This window comes from Phaseolus vulgaris, chromosome 5, assembly GCF_051622355.1.
Source record: "Phaseolus vulgaris cultivar YP4 chromosome 5, ASM5162235v1, whole genome shotgun sequence".
Lineage (NCBI taxonomy): Eukaryota > Viridiplantae > Streptophyta > Magnoliopsida > Fabales > Fabaceae > Phaseolus > Phaseolus vulgaris.
The window spans coordinates 12620079-12636134 of record NC_143502.1 but is presented as its reverse complement, the minus strand read 5'-3'; the positions used below and the strand labels follow the sequence as shown (position 1 = coordinate 12636134).

Genomic DNA, 16056 nt, shown 5'->3' with positions numbered 1-16056 from the left:
CCTTGTGTTTGTTAAAAGGTCTAAACGATACTTATCTTTTTGTTAAGACACAAATCTTGCTAATGGAGCCTTTACCCATTATAAATCGTATTTTTTCCCTCGTCATCCATTAAGAACGGCAACTGGCAAGCAATGAGATGGTGAATAAAGGTAGTGTGATGTTGAATAGCAAAGCTCTGTTTAATTCTTCAGGCAATCAAGGAAATTGGAAGACGTTTCGCAGCAGCACTGGCAGATCTCAAGGAAGAGGAAAATCATGTATCAAAACAATGGTAAGCAGTGTACACATTGTCACAGACTGAATCATACCATAGATGAATGCTATTTCAAGTAGGGGTTTCCCCCTTGGTATAAACAAAAAGGTGAAAAGAATGAAAGAGTTACAAACAGTGTTGTGATGGATAAGAATATGAAAGTTGAAGAGAAGTGTACCGACCAGTCCTCGGTCATCGACTCCAGTGACAGACCTTAGACATTGCACACCGGGGCCTGATAGTAAAGATGGGTCACGTAAGGTGGACCCCAGAATTGCACTAGTTATTAGTTAAACATCAGATATGGGAGGAAGCCCTAAGACAATAGGGATCCATGCAAGTGGTGTGTATAGCGCATTCAGGCGCGACACGAGCAAATAGTCCTTGGAGGCGCTAAGGCTCGTTACGGTTAGGGTTTCCAAGGAAGCTGCATGCATGGCACGTGAATACTTAGGGAACCCACAGAACAGATGGCGCCAGAAATTTGGTGCACAAGTTGGTACCCAGGCCCCATTCTATTAGTCGTTGCACTCCAGTTAAGGGAAGTCTTATGTGCCAGATTATGCTAAGATTGTGTAATAGCGCGCAGGGACATTCTCCAAGGAACCCTAGACACGGGTAACGGAACAAAGGTAAAACCTAGTTTCAACCTATATAAAGGGTGCTAAGAGCCCTAGCAAGATACAAGGCTTCTAAGACTAAAACTACTTTATACAGTTAGTGTTTCTTTGCCCTAATACTGACTTGAGCGTCAGAGTGCAAACGGCTGTCAAGGCGCCCTTTGTCTTTGCAGGTGAGAGATTCTTCAACCAAGGAAGTTCAATTCTCAAGCGGAAATAGGAGGGTCAGAGGTTGTCGTTCGAGTCAACCGGTAGGAGCAAGAAAATAAGTCAAACACAAATAACAGGAATCAGTTCACACAAGGTCACATATATCAAATCATGCAACTTTGTTGATCAAGTGTGATCAAAGGCTTTGAAGAATCCAAATCCATGTGTTTGATGCAAGGCTGAAGTTGCTATTGTGTTTAGGATAGGATATGGGTAGTTTAAATGTGTAATCCACTCTTTGTTGAATCTAAAGCTAATGTTTTTTAAAACCTTTTTAAGTTTAAAGTGTTTTTCAAACTAAGAGAAAAACAACCTGTTGTTTTGTCGAAACAATCGATTGTTTTATTCTTAGGTGTTTTTGAAAAGGTTGAAAATTGTTTTGGTTGGTTGACTTGTTGTCACACCAAAACAATCGATTGTTTCGTGATTTCAATCGATTGTTTCTTTGAAAATCCTAACAGAATTATGTTTTGTTAGTTGAATGTGCTTTAAATGATTTCCAACTAAATACGCTCCTGTATTAAATGCTTTGACCAATCTTTGAAAGGTATAAATGGTTTGTTTATGTTTTATAACAAACAAGAAAAACAGATTTGAGTTTTTCAGTTGTGAAATATTGCTTTCAAGTTTTGAACATTCTCTTTTCAACTTTGGTTTTCTCAAGAGAGAGTGGAATAGGATTACATCTGTATTGATTTTAGATTGTTCTGTAAACAACGTTCTGAATATTCTGTAAATTTTGGTGTTGTTGCCAAGGAGTGTTGTGTGCTCTTGAGGTCGTCAAGATCAACATTCTTGGAGTGTGTTGTGCCAAAGAGAGTGTGTTTCTTGAAGGGTTTAAGGTCACTTCTTTGGTGGTTTGTGTGTAATCTGTATTGATTCCTTAGTGGATTGCCCAGTGGCTTCTGGGGACTGGATGTAGCTCTTGGTTTAAGAGTGAACCAGTATAAACTGTTTGTGTATCTCTTTCTTCCCTTAAACTCATTTAAATTCAGTTGTTATTGCTTTACTGGTATAAACAACCAATTGTTTTTCTGGTGCTTTGCTGTTTTGTGCTTAATATCTTGGCTAACTGAATTTCTGATTGAGTTTCGTACAAAGGATTTTGTTCTAACTGAAAAAGTTTTCAAAAACCCCTCTTAAACAATTCAACCCCCCCCCCCCCCCCCTCTCGTTTAAGGCCATATATTCTAACAAACTTATCCAAGAAATAAAAAAAGATTATGCGCATAAGGTGAACAATTTTTTGAATGATTCTTCAGATGAGAACACTGCGAAAGGTAAGAACAATGAAAAATCTTAAGTTTTAGATACAGGTGCCACAGATCATGTGAATTATTCTATAAATAATTTTTTGACTTTTCGCAGAATAAATCCTATTCGTATTAGTTTGCCAAATGGTTCACATGTTGTTGCTTACTATGATGGAACAGTAGCATTATTTGAAAAACAATTCCTATATAACATATTATATGTACCAGAATTTGCTTTTAATCTTGTTTTTGTGCAAAAACTAGTTAAAAATCATAATTGTAAACTCACTATTACTTCTGAGTTTTGTCATATTCAAAATGTGTAATCATTAAAGATGATTGGATGTGTTAGGTTGGACAAAGGATTATATCTTATAGATACATCAAAGCATGAAGTCAGTATCAATACTGCAGGAAATTTGAACCATCCAGACCAAAGTGTTACGAAGAATATTTGGCATCACAGGCTGGGACATCCATCTGATAGAGTTTTACAGCATATGAGTAACATTTTTTCTTATATCAGTTTCTATGAAAATAAATCGTGTGATGTATGTCATTATGCTAAGCAGCACAAACTTTCTTTCACTCATAATAGTACTCGTACTAAAAACATATTTGATATGATTCATGTGGATATATGGGGCCCTTTTGGACTGCTTCTATGCACGGTCACAAGTTTTTTCTTACCATAGTGGATGACCACAGTAGGTTCACTTGGGTTTATCCTATGATAGCAAAATCTGAAACTAGGGATGCCTTAAGTAGATTCATTACTCTTATATATAATTAGTTTAATACTGTCATAAAGGCCATCCGTTCTGATAATGGAAATGAGTTTGCTTGTGCCACATTGTATGAAAGTTTGGGTATCTTACATCAAACTAGTTGTGTGGAAACACCACAACAAAACTCTGTTGTTGAGAGAAAACATCAGCACATTTTGAATGTTACACGTAGTCTTTTACTTCAGTCTAATTTGCCTGTTATTTTTTGGTCCTATGTTGTGACTTATGCCACACATCTAATAAACAGAATACCTACTAATGTTCTCGAGATGCAAACACCTTATGATTTGTTATATAAAGAACAACCCAATGTTCAAAATTTAAAGGTTTTTGGTTCTTTATGTTCTGCTTCAAGTTTGCAAAGAAATAGATCTAAGTTAGATCCGAGAGCAAGAAAATGTATTTTTCTTAGATATAAAACTGGTATGAAGGGTTATGTTGTGTTTGATGTTCATAATAAGGAGATTTTTGTGTCAAGAAATGTAAACTTCTATGAATCTGTTTTTCCCTATACTGAAAATAACAATTGTAACAAAGAAAAGGGTAATCAGCAAATTGATGCTTTTGATTTTAATTTTGAACCTGTTGACACGAATGAGAGTTATCATATTGATCAAACCGAGGAGAATACTACTGAAGAAAACATCTTGTGAAGGTCTGATAGACACAGGAGATCTCCTAGCTATCTCAAGGACTATCATTGCCAACTTTCTAGTCACATTGACACCAAACGACTAAATCATTATGGTAAAGTCCTTCATTCCCAATCTACATATCTTGATTATGGCAATCTAACTACTAAACACCTTAACTATGTTTTAGCTATATCTTCTAATGAAAAGCCACATAATTACAATGAAGCTATACGAAAACTTGAATGGTGTGAAGCCATGAAAAAGGAAATTAAAGCCTTGGAAGAAAATGAAACATTCTCACTGACCTTCCCCACAGTAAGCAACCCATTGGATGTAAGTGGGTGTACAAGATAAAATACAATGCGAAGGGTGATATAGAAAGGTACAAGGCAAGACTTGTCGTGAAAGTATACACAACTAGAAGGAATAGATTACCTGGATACTTTTTCTCCTGTGGTCAAACTTACAACTATAAGAATGCTACTTGCCATTGCTGCCACAAAGAACTGGCACCTTAAACAACTAGATGTGAACAATGCGTTTCTGCATAGGGATCTAAATGAGGAAGTCTACTTGCTACCTCCACTTGGCATCAAGGTTAAAACTGGACAGGTTTGCAAGCTAGTAAAATCATTATATGGTTTGAAACAAGCAAGACGACAATGGTTTGCTAAGCATACTTCTTCTCTTAACAAAATTGGTTTCACTAATCTGTTTATGATCATTCATTATTCATAAGAAACTCTGAAAACAGTTTTACTATATTACTAGTATATGTGGATGACATTATTCTTGCAGGAAAATCTATATCAGACATAGAACAAGTTACACGACACCTAGACAAAGTTTTTAAAGTAAAAGACTTAGGCGATTTGAAGTTCTTTCTTGGTCTCGAGATAGCCAGATCTAATAAGGGCATTCATGTTTCCCAAAGGAAATATGCTCTAAACATCATCAACGAAGTTGGTCTACTTGCTGCTAAACCTTGTGCCACACCTATGAAGAAGGATACAAAGAACATGTTTCTAAAAGGAATTTCCATAAAAGATGTTACTGCTTATCAAAGACTCATTGGAAGGCTACTATATCTTACAAATACCATGCCCGACATAAGCTATTGTGTCCAGTTTCTAAGTCAATTCCTGCAAGCACCAACTTCAGAACATCACAATGCTGAACACCGAGTTCTACGTTACATTAAAGGAACTCCTGGACAAGGACTTTTCTTCTCTGACAATTCGGATCTCCAGCTTAAAGGTTTCTGTGATTCAGATTGGGCAAGTTGTCCACAAACTAGGCGATCAACAACCGGTTTTTGTGTTTTTGAGGGCTCTTCGCTGATTAGCTGGAAATCCAAGAAGTAGTCTACTGTGTCGCGATCATCATCCGAAGCAGAATATCGTGCCCTCGTTACTTTAACCTGTGAGATTCAATGGTTGAAGTATTTGATCGATGAGGTCAAGATAAAGGTCCAGACCTCAGCTGTTGTCTATTGTGATAATCAATATGCAAGGTATATAGCTCACAATCCAAGCTTCCAGGAAAGAACGAAGCACGTAGAGATAGATTGACATGTTGTACGTGAAAAACTACAATCCAAACTCTTCCAGCAGTTGTCAATCTCCTCCAACCATCAAACTGCTGATGTTCTCACAAAACCACTTGAACGTGGTGATTTTATTTCTGCTATTTCCAAGCTTGGGTTGGTCAACATCTATCTCTAAACTTGAGGGGGATATTGAGTTTTGTGAGATTCTATTACTCTGTTTTAACATAACCTATATATACCTTGTATTCATTTCTCATTATAACATATGAATATAATACAATTTTTCCTTCCATCTTATCCTTTACCCCTTTCTCTTTTCTACCGCAAAATTTAATGCATCCACCGCACAATCATAATTCAATACATGTGCCATCTGTCACACACGATTAAGCAACAAGGAAGATTACTGTACTGCATAGTCTCGGTCATGATACCATATTTCAATAGTTTTCTCCACACGCCAATTTTTATTTATGTAATTTTTCCAACACTATTACGAACATCCAACGGAAACACAAATTAACAGCAGGCAAACACGATCTACAACTATATAGCAACGGTAGGCCAGAGGAGAAAAAAATGAGTAATAATTCAAGTGTCCAGAATGCACTACTGAGAACCCCTTTTTTTTCTTTCCTTTTGGAAAAAGGTGGTAAAGATCTAATCAGTTATATCAAAGATATTTACAATTCATTAAGCAACAGCTTCAAAATTGCTGGGAGCTCTTCGAAGTATAAATTTGCAACAAAGAATGTATGCATTTACACTTAATAAAAAGAAAACAAAAAGCCTCGTGGAAGAAGATAACACTAAATCAAAATGTGGTTCATAACAGTGCCGAATACTCTGTGATGATGATTTGAACCTGATCTCCTTTCTCCTCTGCCACGTCTGGGATGATTCCTCAAATGAAACTTGTTATAATAAGAAGCAGGTACACTAGGACGCCGGGTTACAACAGCTGGTGGAGGCATCTGTTCCAATATGTCTCTATGGTAACCCTAATAGAATTCATCACAAATCACCAATATCAAAATCCAAAACCATTGAAGAGGAAATAAAGCAAATGCTAAAAGACCTTCAGTTACTTTTCATAAGAAATGGAAGTACAAACATTTGGAAGTGCATGTTGACTTCAAAAACTAGTAGGCTTTTCTAACAACTAAACACAAGTACAAGGCAAGACACAAATACAAACCTGTATCACAAAGTTACGTCTTTCACAATCCATAAACATGTTAATACTCCAACCAGTTTTTGCCATTATTTTGTCTCTTACTGTGGAAAAGCTTAATTGATCCCTGGAAGTAAAGCGATCAACTTCGTTGAACCATAAGCAAGTAAATAGATTTGTAATTGGAATGTGCTCTCTTATGATAACACACCCTTCAGGAACATCTGCAGAAACTCAGCCATAAGCAAGACTTCAGATTTTTAAGATGTAGGAACCAGTTATATACACGCACAGGCACACATGCAGGCATGAATATATAAAAAAAAAATCCTACCACTAGTTATAGGAAGCTTGTCTCTGGAATAATGAGTTAAACCATCGTAGACTTTATAAAATTGAATTTGGTTATCAATGGAACCATTTTCATATTTTCCAGCAACTTTATTAGCCTCAGCTTCAACAAATACATCAAAGCGTCTATAGTGTCTTGAAATCGCAAAAGTAGCATTTGGGCGCCACAAGAACCTGGAGGATATGAAAGGCAATGATAATGAAGATATTAGAAAAATACCCTTACAATTTATGGTTGACATATATCCTCTTCATATATTGTGCTATAAAATAAAGCCAAATGACCAAGATATTAAATTAAATACTATCAGCTTCCATTTAATACTATATGTTTAAACTCCTTAACCATTGTCCTAAAGATAACTATTAACGATGCTCAAGTCACCTCTGGTTCACCAAAAGTAAAGATAATAAGAGTCATTTGATCAGAGATCAGAGTCCTTATCGTGTAATAAGAAGATTCAATTTAGAAAATTGGATATGTGGATTGATAGCTATTTATAAAAGATTTAACAAAATATTCAATTCTTCTTAGAAAATATCAAGAGAACTATTTGAAATTTCCCTTTACTATATATAATATAGATGATAGCATAGGTGCTAGATTCTGACTGTACCATATCAAATGGTAAAAAATATGCACAAGTATTATTGAAGTTGGAAATAGTGAATAAAATTCACAACCTGGTAAGTAAATCCTTTAAATATATAGTTATTATTATAATATCTAAAACTTGCCAAATCAAAATCAATAATATACAACTAAATGAATAAACAAAATCATATATTTTCATTAGAACATAATTTGAAAGCAAACAATGTCATGTTTATTCTCAAATCTAAATGATGGTAAATAGAATAAATAATGGCAAATAAAAATTTATCCCACTAAATAAAAACAAATAAAAACCAAATTAATTTTTAATAAAATAGAGAGCAGAGATGACTTTTACCTCTCAAGAACTTGATATGGGTCCACAACGAGCTGAAGTTTCCCATCAATCCATATAGAATATCGGGCATTAGGGAAGATCCTGTGTAAAAGAAGCTTTGGAACCTGCAATAAGTTTAGCGGCATCGTGAGACCATATAAAGTAAGTTCCAGAAAGGGGGGAATGTATAAAAAAAATCTTAATTCAACTTCAGTAGAATATATATCTAATTATTTTGTTAATACTTCATAAAAAAGCAATAATTCAGAACTCCTTCTCACCATATTTTTCAACCAATTCATTTCCCTTTCCTTTTCAGCTTTCCTAACAAGTTTCTATGAGATTTAAGAAATCATAACACTAATTACTCTGGTACAAAACAGTATACATACATTATGAAATCAAATGCTACATATATTTAAATTTATAAAAAATAAATTCCTCAAGTTTAGGGCGTGGAAGCCTCAACTCTTTACTTATGTAATGAAGTTCTGTATACGTGCTCTAGAACAAAAAACCATTTCATAGTACACACAGAGGTAGGTAGAACCGAAAACCAACTTCTGCAATTAGTTTGGACTTTAGAGTAAGAGAGTCGTAAGCTCAAGCTACCAACTAACTACAATTCTATACACTCTGATTGTGTTATTAATACTGTATCAACAAGTAAAATCATTTCCCCAATCATAAAACATGTTGAAATGTGGAAGAAGATGGAAATAAACAAAAATAGGGCTGAGGGCCAGAAATCAGAAGCTTCAATTGAAAGGGGGGACTGTGTCTGGAAAACACAGAATATCTGCTGAAAATGGTACAACTTTCAAGAATGCGAATGATAGATTTTACAATAAAATAGTGAGAAGCAAAAAGTAAGCAATCAACCTTTCCGTTACGCCGAGAATCAGCGTAAGGAATATTATGGACAACAATGATTCTCCATAATCCAACTCTCCTGCTGCTACTCAAAATGCTGGCATTCTTCATATACATTTCTGTTTCTTCATCAATGAACATATAGAAAGGAATGTTTCTCTTTGCTTCTGAACTGATGTTCCTGGGCTGCTGTATAACATCATAGTTTCCTGGCAAAGATTGAAGGGAGATATGTGAAGAAGAAAACAAACAACAAGATGTATCTCTGTAGGACATTAGTCATAATAAGCCATACCAAATATGGCAGATGCAACAATGACATCATGGTACTTATCCAACTCTAAGAGATCAGCCTCGTCAAAATCAAATCCAGTCAGGCGACCAGGTCTGCTTCCTTTGACAAATCTGATAAGAATTTATGCCAATGCAGGAAAGGGAAGAAAAATACATTCAGTAAACAAAGCACTAATACTAATGTGGGTAGCCTTTAAAAATTCTTCCATGAATATTAATCTCCAGATTGTGAGAAAATTAAATACAACTAACAAAAATGAACTAACCCGCAGTGCACTGTCATCGTCTCTTTGATATCAAAAGCAGCATCCCTTTCTTCCAGAGAAGGGTATCCACCAAAATCAGAGCCACCATGTCGTTCACTTTTAATTGAATTTTCATCATGCACATATGTCAGACTACGAAGTATAGGAGATTTTGATGGGGAAATTGGCATACTAGCTACAGCTTGCTTCACTGGAATATAACACACAGGGCATGCTGAAAAAGAAGAGAGCAAGAACCCGATTAAAAGAATTCTACAGGGACAATAACTAAATATGCAGTGTGTGTACTCGAAAATAAGATGCTATTACCTATATTCGAGATATAATTTTTGAGTTAAGAAATGAAAAAAAGGCCAAATGGAAAAATAAGGCTTACGGCGTGGTCCAGTTCGTCTTCTATCAACTGGTGGAGGAGGAGGAAATGCAAAACGGTCACAACGATGCCGCCAAGTAGGAAAATATACCCTTTTGCCTTTAGACTTGGACAAGGACAATGAATTAGGAGCAGGAGGTGGCCTAGATGTGCTTCTGTATCTACTTGTCAATGACAACAGTCTAGAAGAATTACTATCCTGGGACTTATCTTCTACTACTCCTCTGGGTCTTAAAATTTCATACCTAGTAATGGCATAAGATCTCGTATCTTCAATTTCACTCGTGATACTTCCACCTAGTTCATCACAATACCAAATACATAATAAAACATACAGATTTTTAATTGTAGATAATTGAAACGTTGAAGACAAACTCATGTACAAGACCAGGGAAAGTCCTAAATCAAAACACTATATCTCAAATGATGTCTTAAATCTTAACCAATATTCAACTTCAACAAACAAGACATGAACTAACAGTGCCAGAAAGTTCAAAACAGAAACTCATTATACTATCACTTATTTATCTTACAAATTTATAAGATGCAAAGTATCATTGGAATGATAGCAAATGAAATTCTGTGGTACACCATATTACTTCCTCCGTCCTACAATGACTGGCAGATTTAGCCTTCTAAAAAATTCAAAAATAGATTGTGTTCCCACCTTTCAAACATTACTTTTTTTTACTAATTTCTCTTAAAGTTAATTATTTTCTCTATTTCAATAAAAGTAATGCATTTATTGGAAGAGTGATAGTGAGTTTGGATGAAAAATTTTAATACAGTAATTTCATTTTATAGAGAATTTTAAATGTTTTGTGATAAAATATGTTGTTTGAAAGGAAAATTTTAAAAAAAAATGAAATTATAAAAATATGAGAATAATTTAATTACTTAAAATTACAAATTTCACACAAAAAGTAAAAATTTAAAAATGGCCATAATCTCTTTTTGTCAAATTTATGTTTCTTTTCTTTATACTCTCTTATCGACTCGGCCTCGGTCACGACATCATGACTCCTCAGATTGGGACATCATCAATTCAACTAAGACAAGAAATTTGTCAATTCGGCTGAGAAAAGAGTTAGCTTGGCATTCTTTCTTTCAACTGTCATCGACAAGTTTCTCTCAGGCTGAAGTTAATCGTAGTTTTTGTTTTACCAACATTTGTCAGTTTTTCTGTTGCCGATATAGGATTTCTCAGTCTGGTTAGAGTTTTTTTAGTTAACATCAGTAATGTTTTTCCACTGATGTCAACCACACATTTTTTTCAATTAATGACAATCGAGTTGCCTTACAGTAAATGCTGATCAAAGATATTGTTCGACTAACAAGTCAGTTATTTCTCAATTGGCATTAGTCTGAACAGACTATTTCTCAGCAATGTCAAAGACACTGTTATTCAATCAATTTAAGTCAGATTTTTAATCTATGTTAACAGAGGTTATTTTTCAATTGATATTGTTGGAATAAGTTTTCCACTAAGGCTTAGGCTAGGATTATTTCTCAATTGACATAAGTTAAGGTTTTATTTTTCAGTGGATGTTATCTAGATTTTTTTTATTAATGTGTTGTAGCTATTTTTTGGTCGATGTTTGCAAGACTGTTTCTGAATTCACGTCACTAATGTTATATTTTGTCCATGGTCAAGGTTTCTTCTAATGTCGACTTGATAATCTTTTGACTAACCTTGACTGTAACTGTTTTCAGCAACTATCAATTGGGGATATTTTGAACCTACATAAGTGAAGAGGTTGACGAAAAAACCTAATTAATGATAGTCAAGATAGTTATATATGACATCAACTAAAAATAGCATCTACCGATGTCACTTAAAATAAATCTGGTCCATGTGAATTGAAAAAATTTGACCGGTTTGGTAATATTTTGAATTATTAAGTATTGTTTAATATTGTAATAAGCCTTTTATATTGGGTGATAATTCAAAAACTTTAACCAAACAGAAAATTAAAAATTCAATAAATTTAATTGTTTTAATTATACCTATATATAAATAGTATTTTTTTACTAACCGCTTTTTAGTGTACACATTTACTTTTCTATTTTATCCTTATTTTAATATGTTATTTTATTATTTTAGAAATATATAATAATTATTGTTATCTTGGACAATAATTATTGTTATGTTTTGGTGTACACATTCTCTTATAACCAAACTTATCTTCCTTAATAACTTCTCACTTCTCTCTGTCAACAACTTTCCACTTCCCACATTATCAACAACTTCCCACTTCTCTCTCTATAAAAAAAAACTTCTCACTTTTTTTCTTTTCTCTTTTCTTATCCTCATTTTTTTTTCTCTTTTTTTCATATGACACTACAACTAGAAAATTAACCATGTTTTTGTGTTTTGTGTTACAGATTTGCAACGATTTGGAGAGGAATTTAAGCTTATTTACATGTCTTTTGTTTTGTTTCCAGACTTCTTTTGGATACGAAGGTGTAGAAGTCATTAATCAAGAGGGGTAAAGAAGACATAGAGGAAGAAGCACAAAGACAAAGATGGAAACAAGATATGTTTTATGAAGTAATTACTCAAATTTTAACATTAAACATAACTATATATAAATATAAAAATAAAAAAATGCAGATACACAAACGTTTTTATGTTGTGTTTCCGCTAGTGTAAATAAAGCATTTAAAAATTAAGAAAATAATTCAAAATGCAATCTATTATAATTTTCTTGAAATTGAAGACAGTCCAAGACTATTTTAGTAAAACTGTTTCAAGAAACGACAATTTTTTGGTGTTCTTAGTACGTGTGAAAGAAACTTAAATTGGTGTGATGGTAGGATGGAATGAGTATATTACACAGATGCAAAGCAAAGTGTTTCAAGGTTTAAAACTGTATTCCCAAAAATGTGAACTTGAGAATGCAATATTTCAATGTTCTTCATTAGCTTTGAAAAATTATTCCTAGACTGTTTGTTTCAAGGAATAAAGTGTTTTTTGCTGCACAAGGAATGAAAATTTATTCCAGGGGATATAGTTTCCATGTTTGTATTGTAATGAGTTTTAAAAATTTATTCCCATGTACCGTTCATGTCTGAGAAAGTAACAATACTTTGTTTTGCTTCATTTTTAATATGATGAGGAGTGAGAAAGTTATATTCCAGAGGAAATATGGGAATTATTTTCTAATCTAATTATATTTCCATTTATATTCTTAGTTTTTATTCTAATATTTCAAAGTTTGAAAATAATTCTGGGAATATTAAAACTTAACCGATCATAGTCTTAAAATGTTTTTAGTAATATTATCCCCATATATAATATTCTTATAAATGTGGTTCTAGGAAATGTATTATTATACCTATAATCAAACACCCCTTGAGTATTGATCATGTCCTAAAAGTAGATATGTTGCATTACCCTTCATGTTTATTTCCATGGTGAAGGCTGAACCTATTCTTGAATTTACTCAAAATAAAATTAAGGACAAGTAGATATATAAGTGTTGTTGTCAGTAATATTTTCTAATCAAAATTGGAATTTGACTTTGTAGTTGAGAATTTCAGTAAATGTCTGATTCAAATACCGCACCAAGTTTTCTCCTAAAACTTAATTAATGGTTCTAATATTCATAGAAATGTCATGGGCATAAATCCAACATAATTATATCTTGAAACGGATGTCAAGAATTCTAACAATAGACAAAGAGTATCTACAATAAGTAATTTCAATCTAGAGTGAACATACTTAGAACTATAATGGTCTCATCCAATTTTTGAAGTATCATTAATTATTTCTTGTAAATTGAAAAAAAAAAATGAGTCTGCCTCTATCATAAACATGTGTGGTTTCAAACCATCTAATCATTAATTATTTGTAACTCCTTCCATTTACTTAATGTTTTCTCACACGAAAGCAATAAATCAATAAAATATCTCCTATAGAAACAATTCCTATGAATGGTTTTCTACATTAAAAAATATTATTTGTCATCTTCATGGTATCATATCATCATTAATTAATTTACACTCAATTTTACTTTAATAAAAAAAAATCTAAACAATTTATAATTTTGTATTTTCTTAATTTAAAGGAATAGTTGCTTGTAGAAGCAACTCTAGTGGACGATGTATTTCAAGCAACAATTGATTATCCTAAACATACGCTAAACAACTTCTAACCATTGAGATGTTTTAATGATTAAAAGTTTTACTAAAATTTTATTACACTCTTCTTTATTTTATTCTTACTCGTTACTTACATAATATATACGATAATATTAAAAAAATTAGATAAGTGTGGTATTTATTAAAATAAACTTGGAATCATAACATCAGAAATTTAAAAATGATCAAATTACAGAAAGTGAAATGGTGGGAGTAATATCTAGGAGGCAATGATAGGGTGAAAAAGAAAACAGAAAATATGAAGAGGAAGTAACTAACCTTTGTAAACAGTAAAACAGCCAAAAACGAAAACACAAAGGCCAAGGGCAAACATGAGGAGCATTGCGACCCTGCCTCGCCCAAGGAGCCGGCAAATAAAAAAGAAACCCCTCTCTTTCTCTCTGGGGTTGTAGAGGAGCGTCTTTGAAGGTCTACGCACAAGCATGGGCACAGAAACGTTGCCGTTTTGTAGCGCACCATAGCTCCCCGTGCGCACACCCAATGACACCCCACTCATCGTTCTTCTCCCTTCAATACCATCACCTTCCACAACTCCCCTCTCTCTGCTACTATTTCCCAATTCCCCCAACCCCTTTTCTCCACAATATCAAATTATTTAACACTAACAATAATAACCAACAATGGATGATAATTAAAAATAGTTAAAACACCCGCGAAGTGCCAACAACCTTAATCTCTTCACATCACGTTGTTTCCCACCCGTTCCAGGGTTCGCGATTCGTTCGGGGAGCTGCATTCGCCAGGGCGTGCGCGGGGTATCAGAAACGGCACACTGATCGGAGGAGGTCGGGGACGACGGGCACCGGTGGAAACAACGACGTCGGGGGCGCCGTCGGCGTTGTGGCGGTGGCGAGGTGGAATTGGAGATCGGAAGTGGAAATGTGAAATTGTGGAATGTGATTAGGGAGCGAGAAGAGGATTGGAGATGGATTGAGGCGTAGCGTGAATGGAGGGAAGATGCAATAGCCACTTTTACAAGAGGAGATGCAAGCACCATTTTTCATGGGCCCCAAGGCCCAAATTAACATTCCTCCGAACGCTGTTTCTCCCTGCACTTGTCAGAATTCTTCCTGTACCCCCATCAATTTTCAAAAACGATTGTTTTACTCTTTCTTTAAATGAGTTCCGGATTATGTTTTTTTGAAAGCTTTCCAAAAAATACTTTCAGAAATTCAATAATGTATTTCCAAAAATAAAATTCCAGAAAAATATTTTTTGAAATAAACTTTTCATAACATATATAATACGTTCTGGAATGTATAATTCAAAATAACTCTTCTAAATTGTATTTTGGAAAAAACTTTAGTAGTATAGGATACTATAAATTTTTTCATTAATGATATAATGATCATTTCGATGACTGTATAGAGATGCAGGAAGAAGTATGGAGGTGCAGAAAGAATGGACTTTTTCACTCATATGAATGGCCCATTCATTCATGCAAACCAAAGTTTGATTTTGGTATTAGAATGAAGTATTTATTTCAAATTTTAAAATGAGATGTTTAAAAAAAGGTATTAAAATTAGTTTCATTGAATTAATAGAAGGAAATAACATAAGGCAAAAAGTTGTAAAAACTTATTGAACCACTATTTTGATTTACTTCAATAATATATAATAAAAATATAATTATTGAAAACTATAAAATAAAAATACTAATATATCTGTAACCACTAATGCAATACTAATAGTAAATAATTTAATATTAATAAAATCTGAATTAATAATCAATATTATCAAGATATTTTTATAATTTATAAATTACTTTAATAGATTACATTTACCATATTTTTTGTTGTGTAATTAACACTTTTTTGAAGAAAATAAAAAGTAAGATCAGAATTGAAAAATGTTCTCAGCCAAACTAGTTTAGGTAGGTTGAACTGAAAATGTATAGGTAAACTCAATAACTCAATAATTGATATACTTTGCGTGTAAATTGGTTAAGAGAACAGTAATCTATTTGAAAGTGATTGAAAAAGTACTAGAATGGTGCAATTATGTATGAATAATTTGTAGTAAACCCTAGTATTTGAAAATTGGTTCGTTATAAAAAACACTGGTATAAGAACAGTGTAGACTTTTTTTGCGTAAGACTAAAAAAGGGGTGTTAAAGTTTACCAAATGTGAATGCAAAGTTAAGTGCTACTACCAACCATAGTAATTGCTAGTTAGCTCAATAAAACCTTTGTCGCTTTTCAAAAGGCAAACCTAACTTATTTTCAGTTTTCTTCTCCATTCTTGCAACTATCTCAACTTTCTTTTCTGCCATCTTAAAAATGTCTACAGTGCACTAAGATTTTTATTTTAGTAATGAAAA

General features: G+C 33.5%; 1 protein-coding gene across 2 annotated transcripts; it reads right to left on the bottom strand.

Annotated features, from left to right (window-relative positions):
- Nucleotides 1-5881: 5881 nt before the first annotated feature.
- Nucleotides 5882-14731, bottom strand: LOC137835271 (putative hexosyltransferase MUCI70). Of its 2 annotated transcripts, none has more exons than XM_068643702.2 (9): nucleotides 13995-14731; nucleotides 9576-9869; nucleotides 9200-9413; nucleotides 8935-9044; nucleotides 8649-8848; nucleotides 7788-7891; nucleotides 6818-7008; nucleotides 6508-6707; nucleotides 5882-6310 (listed from the first exon to the last, which is right to left on the bottom strand). In XM_068643702.2, the coding sequence occupies exons 1-9, from the start codon at nucleotides 14230-14232 to the stop codon at nucleotides 6119-6121; spliced, it is 1743 nt and encodes a 580-aa protein (XP_068499803.1). In that variant the 5' UTR covers nucleotides 14233-14731; the 3' UTR covers nucleotides 5882-6118. The 2 variants fall into 2 exon arrangements, with proteins under 2 accessions (XP_068499803.1, XP_090158658.1); XM_090302532.1 differs by having other exon boundaries at nucleotides 14405-14684.
- Between the last annotated feature and the right edge of the window lie 1325 nt (nucleotides 14732-16056).

Coding starts and splice junctions, on each gene's coding strand:
- LOC137835271 (XM_068643702.2), bottom strand. CDS start 14,232: ATGAGTGGGGTGTCATTGGGTGTGCGCACGGGGAGCTATGGTGCGCTA. Junction 9,870..13,994: donor CTGTTTTACTGTTTACAAAG/GTTAGTTACTTC, acceptor GTGATGAACTAG/GTGGAAGTATCACGAGTGAA. Junction 6,708..6,817: donor CAAGCTTCCTATAACTAGTG/GTAGGATTTTTT, acceptor GAGTTTCTGCAG/ATGTTCCTGAAGGGTGTGTT.